The 18,555-nt window shown below is 55.3% G+C and overlaps 7 protein-coding genes across 7 annotated transcripts; 1 reads left to right on the top strand and 6 right to left on the bottom strand.

The window, feature by feature from the left end:
• Nucleotides 1–204: 204 nt before the first annotated feature.
• On the bottom strand, nucleotides 205–1,576 carry EV422DRAFT_300033 (uncharacterized protein). The gene is made up of 5 exons (XM_053066081.1): nucleotides 1,567–1,576; nucleotides 1,369–1,477; nucleotides 995–1,082; nucleotides 730–895; nucleotides 205–610 (listed from the first exon to the last, which is right to left on the bottom strand). The coding sequence occupies exons 2-5, from the start codon at nucleotides 1,382–1,384 to the stop codon at nucleotides 266–268; spliced, it is 615 nt and encodes a 204-aa protein (XP_052921220.1). The 5' UTR covers nucleotides 1,385–1,477; nucleotides 1,567–1,576; the 3' UTR covers nucleotides 205–265.
• Nucleotides 1,577–2,690: 1,114 nt separating this feature from the next.
• Nucleotides 2,691–4,207, bottom strand: EV422DRAFT_561915 (uncharacterized protein). The gene is made up of 5 exons (XM_053071961.1): nucleotides 4,144–4,207; nucleotides 3,799–4,076; nucleotides 3,483–3,652; nucleotides 3,218–3,416; nucleotides 2,691–3,155 (listed from the first exon to the last, which is right to left on the bottom strand). The coding sequence occupies exons 1-5, from the start codon at nucleotides 4,201–4,203 to the stop codon at nucleotides 2,786–2,788; spliced, it is 1,077 nt and encodes a 358-aa protein (XP_052921219.1). The 5' UTR covers nucleotides 4,204–4,207; the 3' UTR covers nucleotides 2,691–2,785.
• Nucleotides 4,208–5,039: 832 nt separating this feature from the next.
• Nucleotides 5,040–6,098, bottom strand: EV422DRAFT_300130 (uncharacterized protein). Its single transcript, XM_053066082.1, has 2 exons — nucleotides 5,874–6,098; nucleotides 5,040–5,752 (listed from the first exon to the last, which is right to left on the bottom strand). Exon 2 carries the CDS (start codon nucleotides 5,730–5,732, stop codon nucleotides 5,136–5,138), a length of 597 nt encoding a protein of 198 aa, XP_052921218.1. The 5' UTR covers nucleotides 5,733–5,752; nucleotides 5,874–6,098; the 3' UTR covers nucleotides 5,040–5,135.
• Nucleotides 6,099–6,890: 792 nt separating this feature from the next.
• Nucleotides 6,891–7,262, top strand: EV422DRAFT_546698 (uncharacterized protein). The gene is made up of 2 exons (XM_053071556.1): nucleotides 6,891–7,079; nucleotides 7,157–7,262. The coding sequence occupies exons 1-2, from the start codon at nucleotides 6,904–6,906 to the stop codon at nucleotides 7,212–7,214; spliced, it is 234 nt and encodes a 77-aa protein (XP_052921217.1). The 5' UTR covers nucleotides 6,891–6,903; the 3' UTR covers nucleotides 7,215–7,262.
• A 5,384-nt stretch (nucleotides 7,263–12,646) lies between these two features.
• On the bottom strand, nucleotides 12,647–12,838 carry EV422DRAFT_480761 (uncharacterized protein; the record flags this gene model as incomplete). Its single annotated transcript, XM_053067302.1, has 1 exon — nucleotides 12,647–12,838. A coding segment is annotated over one exon (192 nt), but the record flags the coding sequence as incomplete, so codon positions are not given.
• A 1,012-nt stretch (nucleotides 12,839–13,850) lies between these two features.
• Nucleotides 13,851–14,677, bottom strand: EV422DRAFT_501498 (uncharacterized protein; the record flags this gene model as incomplete). The annotated part of the gene is made up of 3 exons (XM_053068195.1): nucleotides 13,851–14,121; nucleotides 14,188–14,315; nucleotides 14,381–14,677. Coding segments are annotated over 3 exons (696 nt in total), but the record flags the coding sequence as incomplete, so codon positions are not given.
• Nucleotides 14,479–17,702, bottom strand: EV422DRAFT_299952 (uncharacterized protein). The gene has a single exon (XM_053066079.1). It carries the CDS (start codon nucleotides 17,542–17,544, stop codon nucleotides 14,743–14,745), a length of 2,802 nt encoding a protein of 933 aa, XP_052921214.1. The 5' UTR covers nucleotides 17,545–17,702; the 3' UTR covers nucleotides 14,479–14,742.
• Nucleotides 17,703–18,555: the final 853 nt, after the last annotated feature.

Genomic DNA, 18,555 nt, shown 5'->3' with positions numbered 1-18,555 from the left:
GGGCGGGGGCGGATCGACGTTTGCTGAAAAGGACTCAATGTGAGGGGGCCGGTTTCTGGCGCAGGGGGGCGGGGGCAGGGGACTTGTATTTATTTTTCGTTTCCGTGTGGGGGCTCTTCGGTGGTATAGAGGTCCCAATGTAAGGTGGGTTTTGGGGAACGAGATTTTCGGGGATTTTTTGTATGTGGCTAGAATTGTTCGAGATGCCAGTTTTCTTTTGCTTATGTACTACAATATCGCCCGTTATGTGTCGTATCGCCTACGCCTAGTAAACCCCTCCGACATCTCTCTCGCCCTCCTCTGACTCCTCTCCCCCTTCCCCTTCCCCTTCCCCCTCCCCCGCAACAACCAACAAAGGCCTCCCGACCTGCCCCGCCACAATCTCCAAAAACCTCAACACCGCCTCTCCAAACCTGCCCACCGGCCACTCCTCCCTCAATACCCCGATCCTACTTTTTGCGCACATGTCGCGTTTCGCGAGGTACGCGTGGTACGTCGCTGGTTTCAACCCGGGGGAGAGCCGCGCGTCGAGGGTTAGGTCGAGGGTGGTTAGGTGCGCGAGGGCCAGGGGGGCGGGGAAGGAGTGGAAGATTGTCAGTTCTATCGCGGCCTATGGGGAGGTAGAGGGGAGTGGGTTTAGTATGTGGAATATGGAATGCAAAGGACGGCGCGGTGTGGTATGCCCGCCCCTGTCAGCACACATATCCGTCACGCCTTTGGATCACTCACCTGGACCTGAATCGCCAGCAGAATATCATACCAACTGGCCATGATATTCATACCCTGCACGCCGTCCTCGTCCGTCTGCGCCGTCAGCTCCAGCATCCGGCCGGAGAGTGCGAGGAAGGAGGGGATGATGTCGGTTAGTTTGCACTGTTTTTGCATGCGGCGTTTCCTAAATGGAGAAGTCATAGACCAGATATTTGAGTTCTGCGTTGTGAGGTTATTGGCGGGGGCATGGGAGGGAGAAAAAGGGGAGGGTGATGAGTTTTACCTGTCCATGACGACGCTGATGATGTCCAGGAGGTAGATGCGGTCCTGAATCTCGGTGGTGTCGAGCTCGGGGAGTGTGTTTTGGATGTCTGTCGGGGTGAAGGGCACATTAGTCTGGGATGTGTCCTCGCCCACTTACGCGACGGCCATCCGGCTCCGGTCGACCGGCCCCCTCGCTGATGCCCACTTGGCTCGCATACCCTCAGTGCGCTCGAGTACCCCTGCCTTCGCCCGCCAGCGTATCTTGCGCCGTTCACCGCTCACGGCTCCCAAAAAAACCATCGCTAAACCTTTCACGCCCCCTCATATACGTCCTCCCCCCCTACTCCGCTCCTAGCTCTCCCCCCCTCGCTGCACGCCCGTTTCCGCACGCACCCTCAGCCATCTCCATAAACTTGACAACCGCCGGGTTCCGCGCAGCGTTATCCAGTCCATGTTCTCTCGCGTGCGTTAACGCGCCGGTCACGGCCTCGTAGAGTATCTACTTCACCGAAGGTGTTTAAGAATTAGCACTGTGACAAACACTCCTCTGCTGCGTGATAGCAAGCCCGCTTCTGCAATATCCGCACTTACCCAGTCGAGAATAAGGAGGTCGATCTCTGTCCCGCAGGTCGGGAGGGGGGTCATGTTGGCCATGTGTGAGAAGACGAGGGGGGAGTGTGAACTTGGGCGCTTTGGCGGAGGAGATGAGGTGCGGGACAGTGCGAGTGAGAGCGGACGATGGAGTGACCCGGGAAGGATGCAGAAGAAGGACTACGGTGGGCGGCGTAGGAGTGGATGGGTTAGGAAGAGGACATTTCCCTTGGACGCGGGCTATATATATATCTGCTGCAAGAAGACACCAGCAGCTTTTCGTTCTTCTCCAAATTCGAGCACCACCAGAGCACCACCCAGCCAGCCCCCGCTTCCGAAACAAAATGCGGAACGTTCCGACTGGAGTAGTTTGCAGGCAGGTGTCCCTGTGGTTGCGTCGCGCTATTCCCCATCGATGGACGTTCGTAACGGTATAATGCTTCGTGCGGATCTCCATGAGAACTTTGTCGGTTCTCTATTCATGCCAAGGGAGAGAAGGTAAATTTTCCGAGTTGTCTGCCACGGGGGCTTACTTGTCTTCCGCTGAGCATCATTCTTGCAGCCGTGGCCTATGGCGGATCTTGTCCATGGGAGCGAGGTTATCGTACCCATGCTAAACGACCGCCATAAGCCGCCTTCTTTTTATAGGGACTTATTCCCCCGATGGGACATGTTCATGGAGCAGTTCAAACAAGCAGTGCTGCACAATGTCAGAGCAGCTGCAGAGAGCAATGACTTGTTTGAGGACACGGACGAAGACGGTGTAGGATATGAGACTTTTGGCAAGAGTTTAGAACCAGAAGGATGGGAGGATGAACGGGGAGATAGAGAGGAAGTTGGGAACTTAAACGGCTGAGGAGAACCTCGCAAGACTATGTCCGTTGAAGATATCAAACGATTGGAAGGCCGCGAGGGCGGGTTGAGGGGGCAGCGGGGAGCAGATCACGGTGAAGCTGGTAAGGCTGAGCGAGTTGTGGAGGGCTACGAGGGATATGAAGGCGTTTGTGCGTTTGAAGGCGATTCTACTCTTATACGAAAGCCGGGCGATCCCGATACGAAACCCATTCATGAGCTGCCGCAGTTTTGGTGCAAGGGTTTAAATCCTGAGCTCTACTATTGTATCTTACAAGTTGCCTTCATCGGCGACGCCTCAGGCAGAGGTACAATGATGTGGATGGCAGATAACCACCACGGAAAATGGGATGGGGTGAAATCTAGACTACCTACGGTTACGGGAGAATGCGTCTGGTTCGCGGCCATTGCCAAACACCACCGAACGCACAATCGAGAGGAAATTCTTGGTGCTTAGGACGTCCCGATTGTGCACTTTCATCCGTAGTCGTAGTGGTTGTCTTCTTCCAGGAATCTCAAATGGCGTCCAGTCTTGGTTGATACATTCGGGGTTGGGGCAACCCACCAATCCATGGACGAATTCCATTCTTCCCTTTCGAGCTTGCCACGGCCGAGGTGACAGCCGGCGTCGGATGTTTTTCTTCACACGCCCGTGGCAGTCTGGGCACACGGAAGACGTTCGATACTCATCTAGCAAGTAGCATGGGATGCTGTTTCTTGCAAAGAGTGTGCGGAATCTGATTTCCATGATGATGAGTTACCATATTAAAATACATAAAAAACAATGATGGTCACTCACCCCTTGGTCTTTGATGACTCCTGAAAGCGCATGGTTTTTCCAGCGTCGCTCCAATCACCCAAGATGACCGCAAAATGCTTTCCATACAGGCGTCGCATGTTCTTGATGAGCTTGGTCTCAGACTTTTGCCGCAGTGAGAATGCCTTAAATCTGCAAGCGACGTGAATCTCATCCCGGTAAAACTCATCCAGGGCGGGATCTGGGATATGGATGGATGTCAGCCCATGTATTACTAAATTTGAAGACAGCGCATAATACATCATACCTGCATGTATGTGATCCACAATGAACGCTGAGAACGCCTCGATGTTCATGCTCTTGTGCGATGGAATATGTGATTCCATCTCAGCGATGCCGGCATTGATCTTTCGCTCTCTCATGTCTCTTTGGAAGTACCGAGACTTTGTCTCGACCGCCCGTTGATTGGATGTGTATCTGATATGGGGTGGTGCATTGTGAGGACGCTGCAACGGAATGTCGCCGCAACGGGGATGGCGGAGACGGGGGGCTGGCGGGCGGAGACGAGGGGGGGGGGGGGGGTAGCGGGGACAGCAGGGCAGTAGTAATCAACTGAAATGTACCGAAATGGCCGCTCCTTCTTGATGTCTCGACAGAACAAGAGGTCACGCTTGCCCGGATCAATGCTGACGATGTTTGGAGCCTCCCGTAGTTCGGCGATGTGGTGCTCAAAATACAGCTGCTTGACTTCTTCCCGCATTTGGGCCTTGCTGCGCTTCCGGGCCCGATGCCCATACTTGAGCCCTGGCTTCTTGAAGTGGATGGTAGCGGAATACCCGTTTGTGCTGATTGACCCATCAAATTTGAGACCAAGCTTCTTTCGATCCTTGAAGACCTTGTCCTGCAATCCGTCATTCAGTGAGGTGAGGTGAGTGAAATAAGCGCAGAGGGATACAGACTTAACTTACATTCACATTGAGAAACTGCCCCCACAGCTCCCGCTTGCGTTCATCGGTAAGTTTCCCCATGCGATGGTGGCCCAAGGCCAGGATATGAGTGGTTAGGATCTTCGTGTCGATCCGAACAGATGACTGGATTCGAGATTTGCGCAGCGGGATAGCGGAAAACAGGCGCATTCCACGGCGCTCATAGAGGCGCGAGAGCTCACAGTAGGTGCCTATGACGAGGCAGGTGCAGACCATGATTAGACAAAAGAGGAAGCGAGGGGGGGGGGGGGTTCCGCTTCCTGTCGGCTGGGGGGGGGGGGACCACGTCGGCCCGGGTCCCGGCGCGCAGCCATTCGGCCAGTTCGGCGTACCAAGCGAGGCGCTCGCTTGCGTCGCTTCGCAGCCACGCACGAGCTGGAGGGGGGGGGGGGGGGGGGATAAATATACAGGATGCAACTCACCTAAATATGGCATTGCGTCCACCGCAAGGCTGTACGCAAGGGGCTCATCCTGGGGAGGAAACAGAGCCCATAACTCGTCAAGGAGAGTCCGCTCAAGTCGCGTGAGGCGGGCAAACTCCTCTTCAGTTGGGTACTCTTCAAATGTCGCGTACTTTGTGAATTGACGGACACGCCGATAATACTGTTGGCGCTGCGCTCGGCTAACTCCGGCTCTCCGAAGATGCAGTACGACTTGCTTCAAACCAAGCCTTTCATTGACATAGCGCAGAAACATTTGCATAAAATGCTCCTGTACGTTGACTTTGAGGTTGGTGAAGATGCTCGTAGCTGTGTACGCTGCGGTCTGTTGGCTATGTCGCATGCGGATGGGGGCGAATCCGTGAACATTACAGTACTCTTGAACCCGTGGACGCAACTCTTGCGCGATGACCGGATTGCCATTGTAGCCTGGATTGTTTAGCAGCTCAAATATCACACTAATGTGCTTGTCGGTGATGTCCGGGAAATCGTGTAGAGGATGATCAGCTGTGGTGGGGTGGGCAGATGTAGCAGTCAGGACATTGTTTTATGGGAAATATACAGTATAGTGTACCTCAAAAACTCACCAAGGTAGTACTTGATAAAGAAGGTGGTGTGGCGCGCAAGGACGTGAACATCGGCGATGAACGTTGCCAGGCGCTCCCTTGGAACTTGATTTTGATTATGGATGATTCGGTGAAGCGAAACCTTGGTGCTGGCATGTGTTTGCGGGCGGGGTCGTTGAACTGGTGGTGGTGGTGGTGGCGGGGGTTCATACACCAGGGATCCACCCGGTGTGCTGGGAAAACGGAAAGGGATGGGCGCGGGGAGGTTCAGTGGGCGCTGCAGACCCCTGTCCACGGGTGAAAGCCCTCGCTGCTGCTGGTGCTGTTGCCCGTCTTCATCGCCGGAACTCTCGCTGACCATGTCTGCAATGGCTTCGGGCAAGTGGCGTTGGACAGACGGTGGGAACTGGAATCGCGGGGGTTGCAAAGGTGTCTGCACAGTTGGCAGACGTATGGGCAACCGCGGGGTAACCGGAGCAACCTTCCTCCTCTTCCGCCGTGGTGTGGTTGCTCCAGTAAATATGCCACACCACAGGTACCCCTGGAGCGCTTGGTGTGATGACATGTTGGCTGTGCTGTGCTGTGCTGTGCAGGGAGGTTAGATTGATCTGTTTTAGGTAGTGTGAGGGATGGCGGTTTGTGCGATACAGAGTGTGGCTTGTCCCCGGGAAGAAAAAGGCCCAGCCAATGGGGGGAAGCTACGTACGCTTGCTTATGGGAATGGGGGGAAGCTACGCTTGCTTATGGGAATGGGGGGAAGCGGGGGTATGGCACTGACAGCACTGGATATTGGCACTGACAGCACTGGATGACAGACCCCCGTCGAGATGGAGCTGTGTGATGTGATGGAGCTGTGTGATGTGAACCGGGAGGAATAAAAGCAAAAGGAGCGCGAGGAAAAATGGTCGTGGGTCGAGCTGTTTGAGAGCGGGTAAGGTTGCTTTCTGTTGTGATACTTAGTTGTGCTGCTGTTCAGTTAACACCCAAGCGTTGCGCAGGCTTTAATAAGTCTTATACGGATGCCGGGCGATCCCGATACAATAGTAGAGCTCAGGATTTAAAGCCTAGCACCAAAACTGCGGCAGCTCATGAATGCCGAAACCCATATAAGCGTCTCCCTTACGCCGGCTCGGAACCCAAACAGCCCGTCAACTCTCAGTAGTCCCGATTCCAAAAACCGCCAGTAACGCTGCTTCGCCATCTACGCACATTCCCCGCCGTCGCCAAGGGATGGACTCAAAAAGTTGACGCCGTACGCCCCTTTTGCGCAACTGTCGTCCTACTGGTCGACGTCGATTGGGTCCCCGGATGGCTTTTTGCGTTGTACTTTCTTGTGAGGTGCAACCACTTGCGGCTTTATGAGCAATTTATCCTCGCTGACGGCAGTGGTCTGACTCTCCGCATCGGAGTCGTATGCAAGGCACTGTTCTACGTACAGATTGTACGTATGATTTAGCCCTCTCTGGAAAACATCGGATAAGTTAGCAATTTGCCGTGTGCCGAGGGCTGCCGGGGTAGGGTGTAGCTTTACCTTGAACTCCAGGATGCCTCGAGTCAGCTTTACAAACAGTTTTCCAAATAGAGGATTGAGTCGTAAAGGGGCCTGGAAAGCGGTGCCTTCCTTAACGCCGTAGAATCCTTGTGAGAGATACGTGATCGTAAACGGTCGAAAAGCCCAATTCTGCATCAGCAGGCCCGAAACGGGAAGCTCGAAAATCGCCCGTTGCGCTGTCGGTATGTTTCCCCGTTCGGTTATGATGCGCCTGGCGAGGTCGAGATGGATGTCTCGGAGAAGGGTGATCAGTCCGTTCTTATCCTGTATCGTCTTGGCGGCCTGGCCGCGGGCGGCCCCCACGTTTGCCGCTGCCCCAACCTCTATACCCCAGCCTACTGACGGAGAAAGACTTGTATCCTTTCGAAAACATAAAAGAGGGATCAGATTGAATGCCGATCTCCTGCAAGTTGGTCCCCTTTCAGCCCTCCACTTACGCAAAACAAAAAATCACAGAGGGCGCCTGACACTCGTGAGAGACTGCTTGCATTGTAGTTCGCGATCTGGGCGCTGGCTACTCTGCGCTCTCGCGACGCGCGCGATTCTACCTCTCCGCTGAGTGAAATTTTTTTGCTCTTATTGTGAGAAATGTTGTTGTAAAAGTTCAAGAAGAGCCCTTACAACTGGTAGGGGAGGTCGTCAATGATATCTCTGTGAAAGTTGATGTCCAGAGTCCGTCCTGGGTTCGGTGTGTCGGTTTTATTTGCATCAATCAAGAACACACTTCGAAGAAAAATGTCAGAGAGAGAAACCGTTGCTAAACAGGTGAGTTGCGCCTTACATTCGCTCCAGTATTGTAATGGTGTATTTGATAGAAGGTTGAATGGCCATGACATGAGTGTCGGCCACTGACCACAACTCCTCGGGGGGCAACCTTCACTCCGCAGCACCCAGGGTGAGAAGCTCCTGTAGTACCCAGATGATGCCGTTGGAGGAGCATGATCGGGCGATCCTCGGTAAATGATCAACTCTGACCTAGAATATTCCCGGCTCAATATAGGATCCAGAAAAGTGCAAGAAGATGCTCCGTGTAATCGCTAAAGTAGGGCCAATGATCATTCCTGCCCTACTTTAACGGATTACACGGAGCATCTTCTCGCAGGTTGCGTCCACCCCCTCGTCGGGCCCCCGGCGTGTATCATGCAGTTTCCGAAGCACATCTAAGTGCTCCTGGGACAGCATGGTAGCTTCGCCGGCTGTGTCTTCCGTTAGAACGATGATCTTGCGCCATAGTAAGCTGGTAAGAACGTTAGAGTTAATCCAGAGGCTGATGTCGGATTGTTTCGTCGAATGGAATGCGCTTACCCCTTATGGTTCTTCTGCTGTAAAGATTGTTGCACCGCTATGTTCGCTACATCAAGCCAGCCCGGTTTCACAGCGTCACTTTCACCTGGCCCTTTTATGGTTGTCGGGATCTCGAGCGTGTCGTCTTCGGGTTCTTCAATTGGGGCAGCGTTGCCTTCGGTAGATGCTGGCTCTCCTAACTTGACTTTCTTGGTGATGGAAGACGGGTTCGAATCCAAAGGCCTCTTGGGTCCGACCATGCTAGCGCCCGCGCCATATAGTATCGGGAAGCTACGGTCGGTGGTGACCGCCTTGTAGGTAGCTAACGAAGAGTAATATAAGGTGGCCCGTTCATTGTATATCGTATTGAAAGCTTCATAAGTCCTATTCTGGAGTGCCGATGGAGCAATGTAAGGGGCAGATAGGGAGGAAATAAGATGGTAAGGACAGATCTTAACATATAGGCAGGTGCAAGAGCCAAGGCCGTCGAGAAAATGAAGTGATATCACATCGACAACAGGGTTCACCACTTGGGCACAACCTACTCTTTCGGAGCTAACCATGTCATGCTGAAAAAGAGGTGTTTGTAACGATGGACACGCACTTCCCGCCGGACTGTCCTGGGTTCACCCGAGGCACAACCCACTCTCTGAGAGCTAGCCGAGCCATGCTGGCATCGAGGTGGATAGTCGGGCAGTCTTTCTGTACCGGCACTGGGCGATATGCGGAATCCCACAACATTTGCTCACCTTCAAAAAGACTTCAAGTTTTCGTCTTTTTTCTGACGTGACGAGGTCCCGTACTCGGTTTAAGACGGACAGCCATCGGGAGTGCGCGGCTCGTGGTTGCAGGCCAAACATCTGCGCCGCCGCCGTGTGATCGAAAACCCACTCTTCTTTCAAATGGCCTTCTAAAAACGCGTCCCGGTGATCCTCCACCGACGGGAAAGGGGCGGTTGGCAGCTGGACGTCGTTGAACCTTCACGATGGAAAACCATAGATTCGCAGAGTAAGGAGAAAGGAAGCGCGAAGGGAGTGGACAGATATCTCCTACCTCCTGTACAGCGGTCATTGCGCAAACCAGACGATAAGATGGGAGGGAGAGCGGAGTCAATGCGCGGTAGTTCTGACTGAGAGTCACAACATATACGCCGCTTGACTATTAGGCAGGGATGTATGGCTCGTATAGGCCGGCTATGGATATTGTACATGCAGTCTATACAGAACGTGCGTTGTCGGTAGTAGTATTCTGGAGCCCTTGCCAAGTTGCCTTGGTTTGCCACTGCCCGAGCCAACGCCTTGTTATCCGGGGGCACCATCCGCACCCCTCCCTCCGGAAAACTCTTTTGGGCCCACCCAAGCATCCCCCCACAAGCAGTTACCGCCGTCTCAGCCGCTTCTCTCTGTCTATCTATTCATTCGTCGCACGCTACCCACTCGCTGCCCTCACTCACACCATCAGCTACGGAGAGTGACTTTCACGCGGTGGACGGTCGCTCAGCAGCGGGGTCGGAGATGCCTCTATTTTACCCCAATCTACTCACCCGCGCAAGCGGCTCAGACCGGCCCTGTGCCACTCCAACAGGGCTAATCCTAATCTCCTCCACCGGCCCCGGCACATCAAACGGATCAAACCACGTCACCAACGCCAACGAAAGACAGGGGGCTAACCACAGCTCCCGTCACAGCCCCAACACCATTCTGAAACCGCATCCCAGCCATGAACGGCACCACATTCTCGCTACCCCTTATGAGAAATGCTATCAACGTGGCCAACGGCCACAGACACAACGACGGCAAACAGCGTTGCGGCGCCCCGTTGCACGACTCATGTGCGCGGTAACCCCGCTCCGCGCCAGCACGTTTGCTAACGCTGCCAGTGAGTGGCTGGCAAGTGATTGCTTCGATTCTGGTGCAGCGACTGCGCGGCTGCATCGCGAATATCCGGAAACTTGTCCAGCTGTTTGCGGATATGCTTTGTCCCCAAAAAGTTTTGTTCTAATGAGAAGACCTCCTTCCAATACCAGCTCAGTTTGCTAGCAGCATTCGTGGGCGGTGTGTCTTCAGTGTCTTCCAACGGCAATATCTTCTGGGCTTTCTGGGCTTTCTTTGGCGTTCCTGTTGCCTTTGGAAAATGGGGCCGTCAGTCCTCCTCTGCTTCATTAATATTCGAGGAGAACATCAGATGCCATAACCACTCCGATCCAACTACTTCCTGCAAAGACCGAATGATCAAAATAGTCGTAAAACATTCGCAATGGGTGAACGATGCAATACATGGCATACCGTAAAACGGTCGCAGAACGCAAGGAAAAACGCATCACATAGAAAATGCAAAGAGTGGTGAAGGATGATCGCAAAATCTGAATAGCAAAGGCTTGAGCGCAGACCGGGAAGTCGCAGGTTGCAAGGTTTTGCACCGGTGATGGAAATAGCTCAAATGTACGAAGGGGAAGAGTCGGAACGGGTGGACGCAGTGCCCCAAGTTTAAACTGGCGGTACCAGCGTATCCAACAGTCCTGTAAGGGCACAACCAGCTACAGTGCCCCATACACTACTTCCTAGCGTCCGCCTTTGCAATGGATTCCTTCTGGTGAACATTAAGGCCAGAGGTTTCGCCCGCGTTGGTGACTTCTGCCTTGTGGCAAAAGCCAGTGATAGGAAGCCCTTCGCCAACCAAGGGAGCAGCCGAAGCGTTGACAACCGTGGTAGGCGCGTCGTGCGCAATCGCTTCCTTCTGGTGACGATTGAGGCCCGACAATTCACTGGCGTTAATAGCCTCGGGCTTGTGGTCCGTTCCGCCCTCGTTCATACCGTACTCAACACTTCCGACGCTGTCAAACAGTGCGCTTGCTTGGTGGTGGCTTCCGTGGGCGATGCTCTCCTGCTGGTGCGCGTTCAGGCCAGAAGGTGTGCCGGCATCCTTAACCTCAGAGCGGAAGGCGGCTACAAGGAAAGGCATTTAGCGGAAACTCAGCCGGAGACGGGAACCGGACAACGCCTTACAGTGGGACATGTTTTGGCTGGCGGTTGGTTGACGCTCACGTTGGCTCATCTCACGTTTGGCCACCTGGGTTAAGATTGTGACTGCCAGTATATGGACCTCAGTGCGCACATACAGTACCACGACAAAAGTTTTCGGAATTTTCGCGTGGTTTTATATGCGGCAAGGGTATATTTTTCTACAATACATAAGTATAAGCATAAGTAAGCATACTTATACAACCTATTCTGCACTATTATCGGGGATGGTTCAGTAGTCAATGCTGCCGCCTTTTGCATTAATAACCTGCTGCATACGCCGTTGCATGCTGTCAGTAAGTGAAAAAATCATTGCAGGGTCCAAACGTGCCCATTCCTCCGTCGCCATCCGTTCAAGCTCATCAAGAGTGCTTGGGTGCTGTTTTCCGACTTGATTCTTCAGAATAGCCCAGAGATTCTCGATAGGATTCAAATCGGGACTATATGCAGGCCATTCCATGCAAGGAATGAAATTTTCGTCAAAAAACTCCTTTGATCTTCACGCGGTGTGAACGGGGGAGTTATCCTGCTGAAAGATCCAGTTCACAAGCTCGGGCCATCCTCGGTGACCCTCTCGATGAAAGCAAGGAAGTGGGTTTGCAAGATTTGTGTGTAGGCCTCCGCATAAAGGCGTCTACGGTAGCTGACAAAAGGGCCAACGCGGTCGCCGATGAAACAGCCCCAAAACATGATCGAACGTCCACATGGAGGGTTTGCCTGACACAGTCTTCATGAAGACGTTCTCCAGGGTGACGCCAGACTCGAATTTGGCTCTCATGTCCAAGCTCCCACGACGTTTCGTCCGTCCCTGTTTTTGTCCGAAACGTCCGAAACGCCCGTCCCCATTTGCTTTTCACATTTCCAATCTCAATGGAAAGGACACTCCAACCCCAGCAAAAGAGTACAATCCATGTGCCGATACAAAGTACAGAAGTTCCCACCGCTCGCCCACCGGCATTGACAAGGATGCTTGCTGCGGTGGAGGCAGCTGTTCCGAAGTGACGGAACGCGTTCAGAAATCCAAGAGGTGTTCCTTTTTCCACCTCTACGAACCGTCTTTTTTTCCCCACCTTCCTCACTACATGTTATGCGAGCACCGAAGGAAAGGGGAACATGAGAGTGCGGCTAGCGTTCACAAAACACTTTTTTCATCTTCATTTGGGGGGCCAACCACTGTAGTATACTTTCCTTCATCTACATATACAGAACGGGTGGTCTTCATGTTTCTGCACATATGGGAATCGAGGGTTCCGTCCCCACAGCATGGTGGTGCTATGAAATAGTCCATCCCAACCCCGTCCGTATCCCAGCTTCGATGTACAAGGTCACATCCGCCTCAATCGCACCAAACACTCAAATTTCTCCCACCACATCAAGCGTCACAACTACCTCCCGCGAAATCCCCTCACTCTACACACCTCCCTCACGCCGTTCCCCCGACATCCTCCTCATCTGCTGCTGCTGCTGATGATACTGATACTCCCTCTCCCTCTGCTGTTGTTGTCCATACTGCTGCTGCTGACTCGATCCCCCCAGCCCTCCACTCGCTGGTCTCCCCGTCTGCACATCCGGGCTCAACCCCACCTCACTCGTCGCCGTCGTCACATTGGCCTGTGAATGCCCCGCACCCTGGACCCTCCCAGCGACATTCGCCCTATGCTGTCTATTCTTCAGATGCACCTCGAAATTCGACAACGTCTCGTCCGGGCCTGCTTGGTACAATTTGCCGGGGCAGTCGAGGCATTTGAGTCGTAATTCCGTGGTGCGGCCTTTTGGGACAATGTCGAAGCGGTCGTGCGGGTATTTTTGCGCGAGTTGGGTGCGGCAGAGGGCGAGCCAGGGGGGGATGTGGATGCGGGGGGGTGCGTGGTGATGAGTTTGGTGGGGGGCATTGTGAGGCTGGGAGTGAGGTTGAGAGTGGGGATGATGTTGTTGCTGATGTTGCGGGTGGTGTTTGTTGGCGTGCTGGGGATGCGGATGCCCATGGGGATGGGGATGGGGATGGGGATGCGCGCCGCCGGGCTTGTTATGATGCACACCAGGGTACGCATGATGTTGTTGTTGCTGTTGTTGTTGCAAGTGGTGCTGCGGTGGTCCCATATGCTGCTGCTGCTGCTGCGACGACGGAGGCCTCTGCTGCTGCGGATGCGGATGCGACTGGGAATGCGAGCGTCGATGTTCCGCCGACGACGGCCTCTGCTGTCCCTGCTGCATCTGCTCATCCCCACCCATCGACACCCTCCTCCCCTCCCCAACCCCACTCCCACTCCTCCGCCTCTTCAACCCCGCACTCGCACTCTTCTCTCTGTGTTCCCTCGGTTTTTCTTCTTTGGGCACACCAACAACCCTCCTCCCGCCCGTCCGACTCCACCACAACCCACACTCATCACAAACAGTCGCCTCCCCCATCGGCCCCCTCCTCACCAACCGCGTCTCCCTCGCCGGAATCCCACAATTCTCGCATTTCCACTCTTTCACCAACGCCGCTACATTCGGTGGCGCCACAACCTCATTCACATCCTCCTGCGCCGCTATCTCTGTGGCAGCAGGCACGACGACGCCCGGGGTGGGTTCCACAGGGTTATTCATCCCACTCCGTGTCCTCCTGCTCGCATTACGGCGGGTGGTAGTGGCATGTGCATGTGTTTGGACAGTGGCGGCGGCGAGGATGTCGGCGTCGGTGGGGAGTGTTGTGAGCGGGCCTGTGCGGTTGGTTTTGATGAGGTCTTTGTCGGGGAGGGCGATGGCGCGGCGGGAGCGTTGGGTTTGGCGTCGCTTCCTCCTTCAATCAATCAATCGGAAAATCAATACCCAACCCGATCATGCCTCAGCGACGATACTCCCCAACGCACCTAGTATCCCTCTCGCGATCCCTCTCCATGCGCTCAATCTCAAAATCAGACACCGGGTTATAATACGGTCCAAACAGCGCTTTATTCTTTGCCGATCTCAGAACCGTGTCGCTGTCGAGGGGCGGGAGGAAGGCCGCGGCGACTTCCTCGTCGTCGATGGGGAGACCGTCGAAGTTGTGGTCGGTGAGGAGGAGGGATTTTGCAAAGATTTGGACTTGTTCGCGGATTTGGTGCGCTATTGCTGTTCTGTTTTTCATGGAGTGAGTGAGCAACGATGTGTGGATGGCGAATGGGATTGAGTCCGGGACTTACTTGAACTCAGCACTCAAATTCAGCTCATAGCACATATGCTCCGCAAACGCCTCAGGGTTGTTCCGCTTGCAGTTGATATCCCACTCGAACTGGTCAACGAGCGTATGGTTGTTCACCGTTATATCCAACTACCAAAAAAAACAAACATCAGTAACGGCCCAGACCACATCTTCTCCCACACCCCCAAACCCACCTTAATAACAGTCCTCAACTCCGGCTTATCCAGGACCTCTTCCTGCCCCTCTCCCTCCGCATCCCCAACAACCCCCCTCCCCCCCACCCCCCCACCCCCCACCTGATAAAAATCCTCGATCTGCTCGCTCATACTCTTCTCAATGGCCGGCACAAACAACTGTGCAGGTAAATGCAGGTCCTCACACAACAGTTCGGCGAAAGTTTGCGGGTGGAGGAGTTGCTCGTTGAGGTTCCATGTGAAGGTGTCGCGCATTTTTATGCCTTCGATGTCGAGGTCGAGACGGATGGGGATTAGTTGTTCGGGGAGGGGGGATTGGCGTGCGAGTTGGTGTGTTGTGCTGGAGAGGAATCACACAAATGTTAACAAACTGGTGGGTAGGTCACAACGAGAATTGTAGTGATGACATACAAACACATCTCCCCCCCACCAACCCTCCTGCGTCTTCCCACCACAAACTCCAAACTCCCCACACCGTTGCTTGCCGCACCGGCAACCCGTTCCGCGACTTTCCGTCTCAATTCATCCAGCTCGGCGGCTTTGGCGTCCAGCACGTGTTTCTGGTGTGCGATCTGTCGTTTCATGGCGTGCGCGTAGGCGGCTTCGCGGTCCAGGTAGAGGTCGAGGGTGCGTTCCCAGACTGCGAGGGGGTCTTTTGTGTGGGTGGGTGGTGAGGGCGGGTGTGGCGGGGAGGCGGGGACTGGGTGTGGTGCGGGTGGTGGGACTAGTGTTGAGCTGGCCTCATCGTTGGCTTTGGCTGCAGGATCGTGGCTTATGGACTCGTCGGCTGTTTCGTCCGCACCATCATCTTTCTCCGACCCGGCAGGTTTCCCATTCATCACATCCTCCGACGCCTTTTCCGCCGCCTCGGTATTCCCTTCCACCTCCGTTAACGAATCCCCTTTCTGCTCATCACCACTCGTCTCACCCATCTCCAAAGCCGGCCGTTTCTGCACCGGCTCCATCCCCGCATCCGCCGGGTTACTCCCCTCCTGCACCTCCTCAATCTTCCGTTTCACATGCATGTGCGGAGATTCCGTCTGTTCGTGTCCCGCCTGCTGTGCCTGCTGTTGCTGAGGTTGCTGAACCTGTGTCCCGGGAGGAGGTATGCTGGGTGTCGCAGCATTCCCCGCCCCACCCGCAGATGGCGTAGCCGCCGCTCCAGGAACACTTCCCATTCCCACCGGCGGTGGTGTGGCCGTTGCTCCAGGCGGCAAAATTGCACCAGGAGGCACCGGTCTAACGCCCACAGGCACCCCATCACTCCCCACACCTACAAACCCCCCCTGCTGCGGGCGCATCTGATATCCCACCGGCTGCCCCCCCGCCGCGTTCATGACATACATCGGTCTCGGAAGGTTCATATTCGGGGTTCCAATCTGTTGTTGTTGTTGTTGGGGTCGATACTGCTGCTGTTGTTGGTGTGAAAGGAGCATCGGACTCTGCGGTCTGTTTATGTTCATGTTTAATGGGTTGAATGGGTATTGCGGTCGTTGTTGTTGGTGCTGTTGTTGACCAGGGTGGGGGGCCGGTTGCACTGAGAAGGCTTGCTGAAATGGATGCGTGGGGCGTGGGATTTGATGGCCGGGGAAAAGTTGGGTTGGGGTTTGCGTTGCTGTCGGAGGAGGAGGTAATGGTCCCGCGGGAACCGTGACGGGCGGCGTCGCGTTTTGGCCGGTTGGCTGAGGCGGAATGGGGTAGCTGACCGGGTGCGACGGAGGGACAGGTGCAGTGGAAGGTAATACGACGACGTTCTGCCCCCCAGGAATCGTAGCGGCAGGCGTAGATGATTGCCCTACACTCGGACGCGGAGCTTGGTTCCCGATGGGTATGAGCAGAGGCTGCACAGGTACCTGCCCCGTCGTCGCAGGCACCGCGCCACTCTGCCCAGCGGGAATTGTAACTGGAGGCGTCGATGGATGTCCGGGGGCGATGGTATGCGGACGCGGAGCTTGATGCCCGATGGGTATGAAGAGGGGTTGAACGGGTATCTGTGTCGTCGTCGAGGGCACTGCGACAGTCTGGCCAGCAGGAATTACGGGTTGTCCAACATTCGGCCGTGGCGCCTGATGCCCGATCGGTATCAACAGAGGCTGCGGCTGGCCAGGTATCTGCACCGTCGTCGGAGGCACCACCGGGACCGCACCCACCGTTGTCCCAGGTAGTCCAATACCCGGCCGCGGCGCCTGATGCCCGATCGGTATCAACAGAGGCTGCGGCTGGCCAGGTATCTGCACCGTCGTCGGAAGCACTACCGGGACCGCACCCACCGTCGTCCCAGGTAGTCCAATACCCGGCCGCGGCGCCTGATGCCCAATCGGTACCAATAGAGGCTGACACGAAACCTGTGCCGTAGCACCACCTTGCTCTACGCCACCCGTCGTGGCCGGTAATCCAACACCCCCAATCCCCGGCCGCCCAAACTGCGCCCCAACACCCCCGATGGGTAGACTCCTCAAATACGCCAAATTCGGGTTGGGTGAACCCAGAGGCGACGACATTGCGAGGAGTTGTCGTTGCGGATCAGTTAGGTGTGGGTATTGTGGTCGTATGGTGTGAAGGAGGGGGACGGGTGGTGGTGTGGGATGGTTTGTGATTTGGGGGAGGGGTTGTTGTGGGAGTGGTGTTGAGGCAGATGCGGGTGGCGCGGGGGGGATGGACGGTGGCGGTTGGGTAGTGTGTGCGGGTGGTTGCGTGAGGGTCGTCGGTACAGAAACTGAGGCCGCAGGTGCCGCTGTTACATTCGTTCCTATCGCGCTCATCTGCACGGTCGGGGCGGCCTGAGAGACCGGAACAACAGCAGCCCCCGTCGGTTCTCCCGCCGTTCGCTGTGGAGGTACTATATTATGCGGCGCAACTCCTATCGAAGATGGCTGTCGGGGCCCAATCACAACGGCAGGGCGGACCACCGGTAATGTGCTGAAATGACCCGCGCCTTGCGGCAAAGAACCAATGTTCTCTCCATGGAAAGAAACGGGGACGAGCTGCGACAACACCTGAAGTGGAACCGTTGGGGTGCGTGGTTCGACGACCGCGGGAAGACCTGGCGGCCGTACCAGCATTTGCGGTGTGATGAGTGGTATAGTCGACGATGGGTTCTGGCTCACGGCAACGGGTATATAACCAGACTGCGCTGACGTCGTTTGGCTTTGTCCAGGATTCATAACAATCAAGGGTGAAGCCGTTGCAGGCGGGGTATCGATCACTACTGTTGAGCTCTGCGGCACCACAGACTCCTCCCGTGTGGTTGGTATAGACGCCTCTGCTGTTGTTTGGATCACACCAGGCAACTCGACGAGAAGACGGCTGCCGTTCTTCTGCTCCCCACTCGTGCTGTTCGTGATCGGCCCTATCGTGTCCTGCTGGTGGGATGTGACCTCTGGTGAAGTGACCGTCTCCGTATCTGCATCCTTCAGCGTGTCGGTATTCGACTGTGCTGCTGGTTGCAATGCAGTTGCGGACGATGTTAACGGTTCTGCCTCATTCGATATCGCTTGCCCGTCCGCCGAATGTTGCGGATTCGGCGTCTCTCCCCCAGTACCAGTTGCCGGTGGCACACCAGATGAGTCCGCCAACCCGTTTCCCACCGCAATGTAATGCTCGACGGGCGTGCCATTGGGCCGCTCAGTCTCTTCAATTGTCTGATCCATCACCGCCCCTATAGAATCCTTGCTCCGAGCAACAGAATCCATTTCGCGCACGGACTCTTCAGAAACGCTACTCCCTTCACCTCCCTCTATCCGCTGTGTTGGCCGTCCCTCTGGTGATTGTGAATGCTCGAGATTTGCAGGGTCAACCCGTTCGGGTTCTTTCGCCGTCGTTGAAGGGACGGAAGCGGCGTTGTCCTCAGCGAAGGCGGGTGCCAGGGGCTCTGGTCGTGGCTCTGTGTGCTCCCCTGCGGGCCCCTCCATATTTCCGAGAGGGGATATGCCAGTGGTACTCTAGTTTGTCTTGTGTGTACAGTGTCGGTCGTCGTCGCTGTTGCTGTGGGCCATCAGCCTGGGAGTTGCGCTTTCACGCCGTCTGCGAGTGTTGGGAGCCCGTCAAAAACCGCTTGCCGTCACTCACCCGTCTCTCCGGTCTTCCCTCCGGCTCACAAACGCACACCCGCCGTCCATCCACCACTCGTCGCAACCACAACCACCAACCGCCCATTTTGGAGTCGTCAGGCAAGG

This window comes from Fimicolochytrium jonesii (genome assembly GCF_025526975.1).
Source record: "Fimicolochytrium jonesii strain JEL569 chromosome Unknown EV422scaffold_39, whole genome shotgun sequence".
Taxonomy (NCBI): domain Eukaryota; kingdom Fungi; phylum Chytridiomycota; class Chytridiomycetes; order Spizellomycetales; family Powellomycetaceae; genus Fimicolochytrium; species Fimicolochytrium jonesii.
Note: the sequence above shows the minus strand (reverse complement) of the source record. Positions and strands in the feature narration are given on the sequence as shown.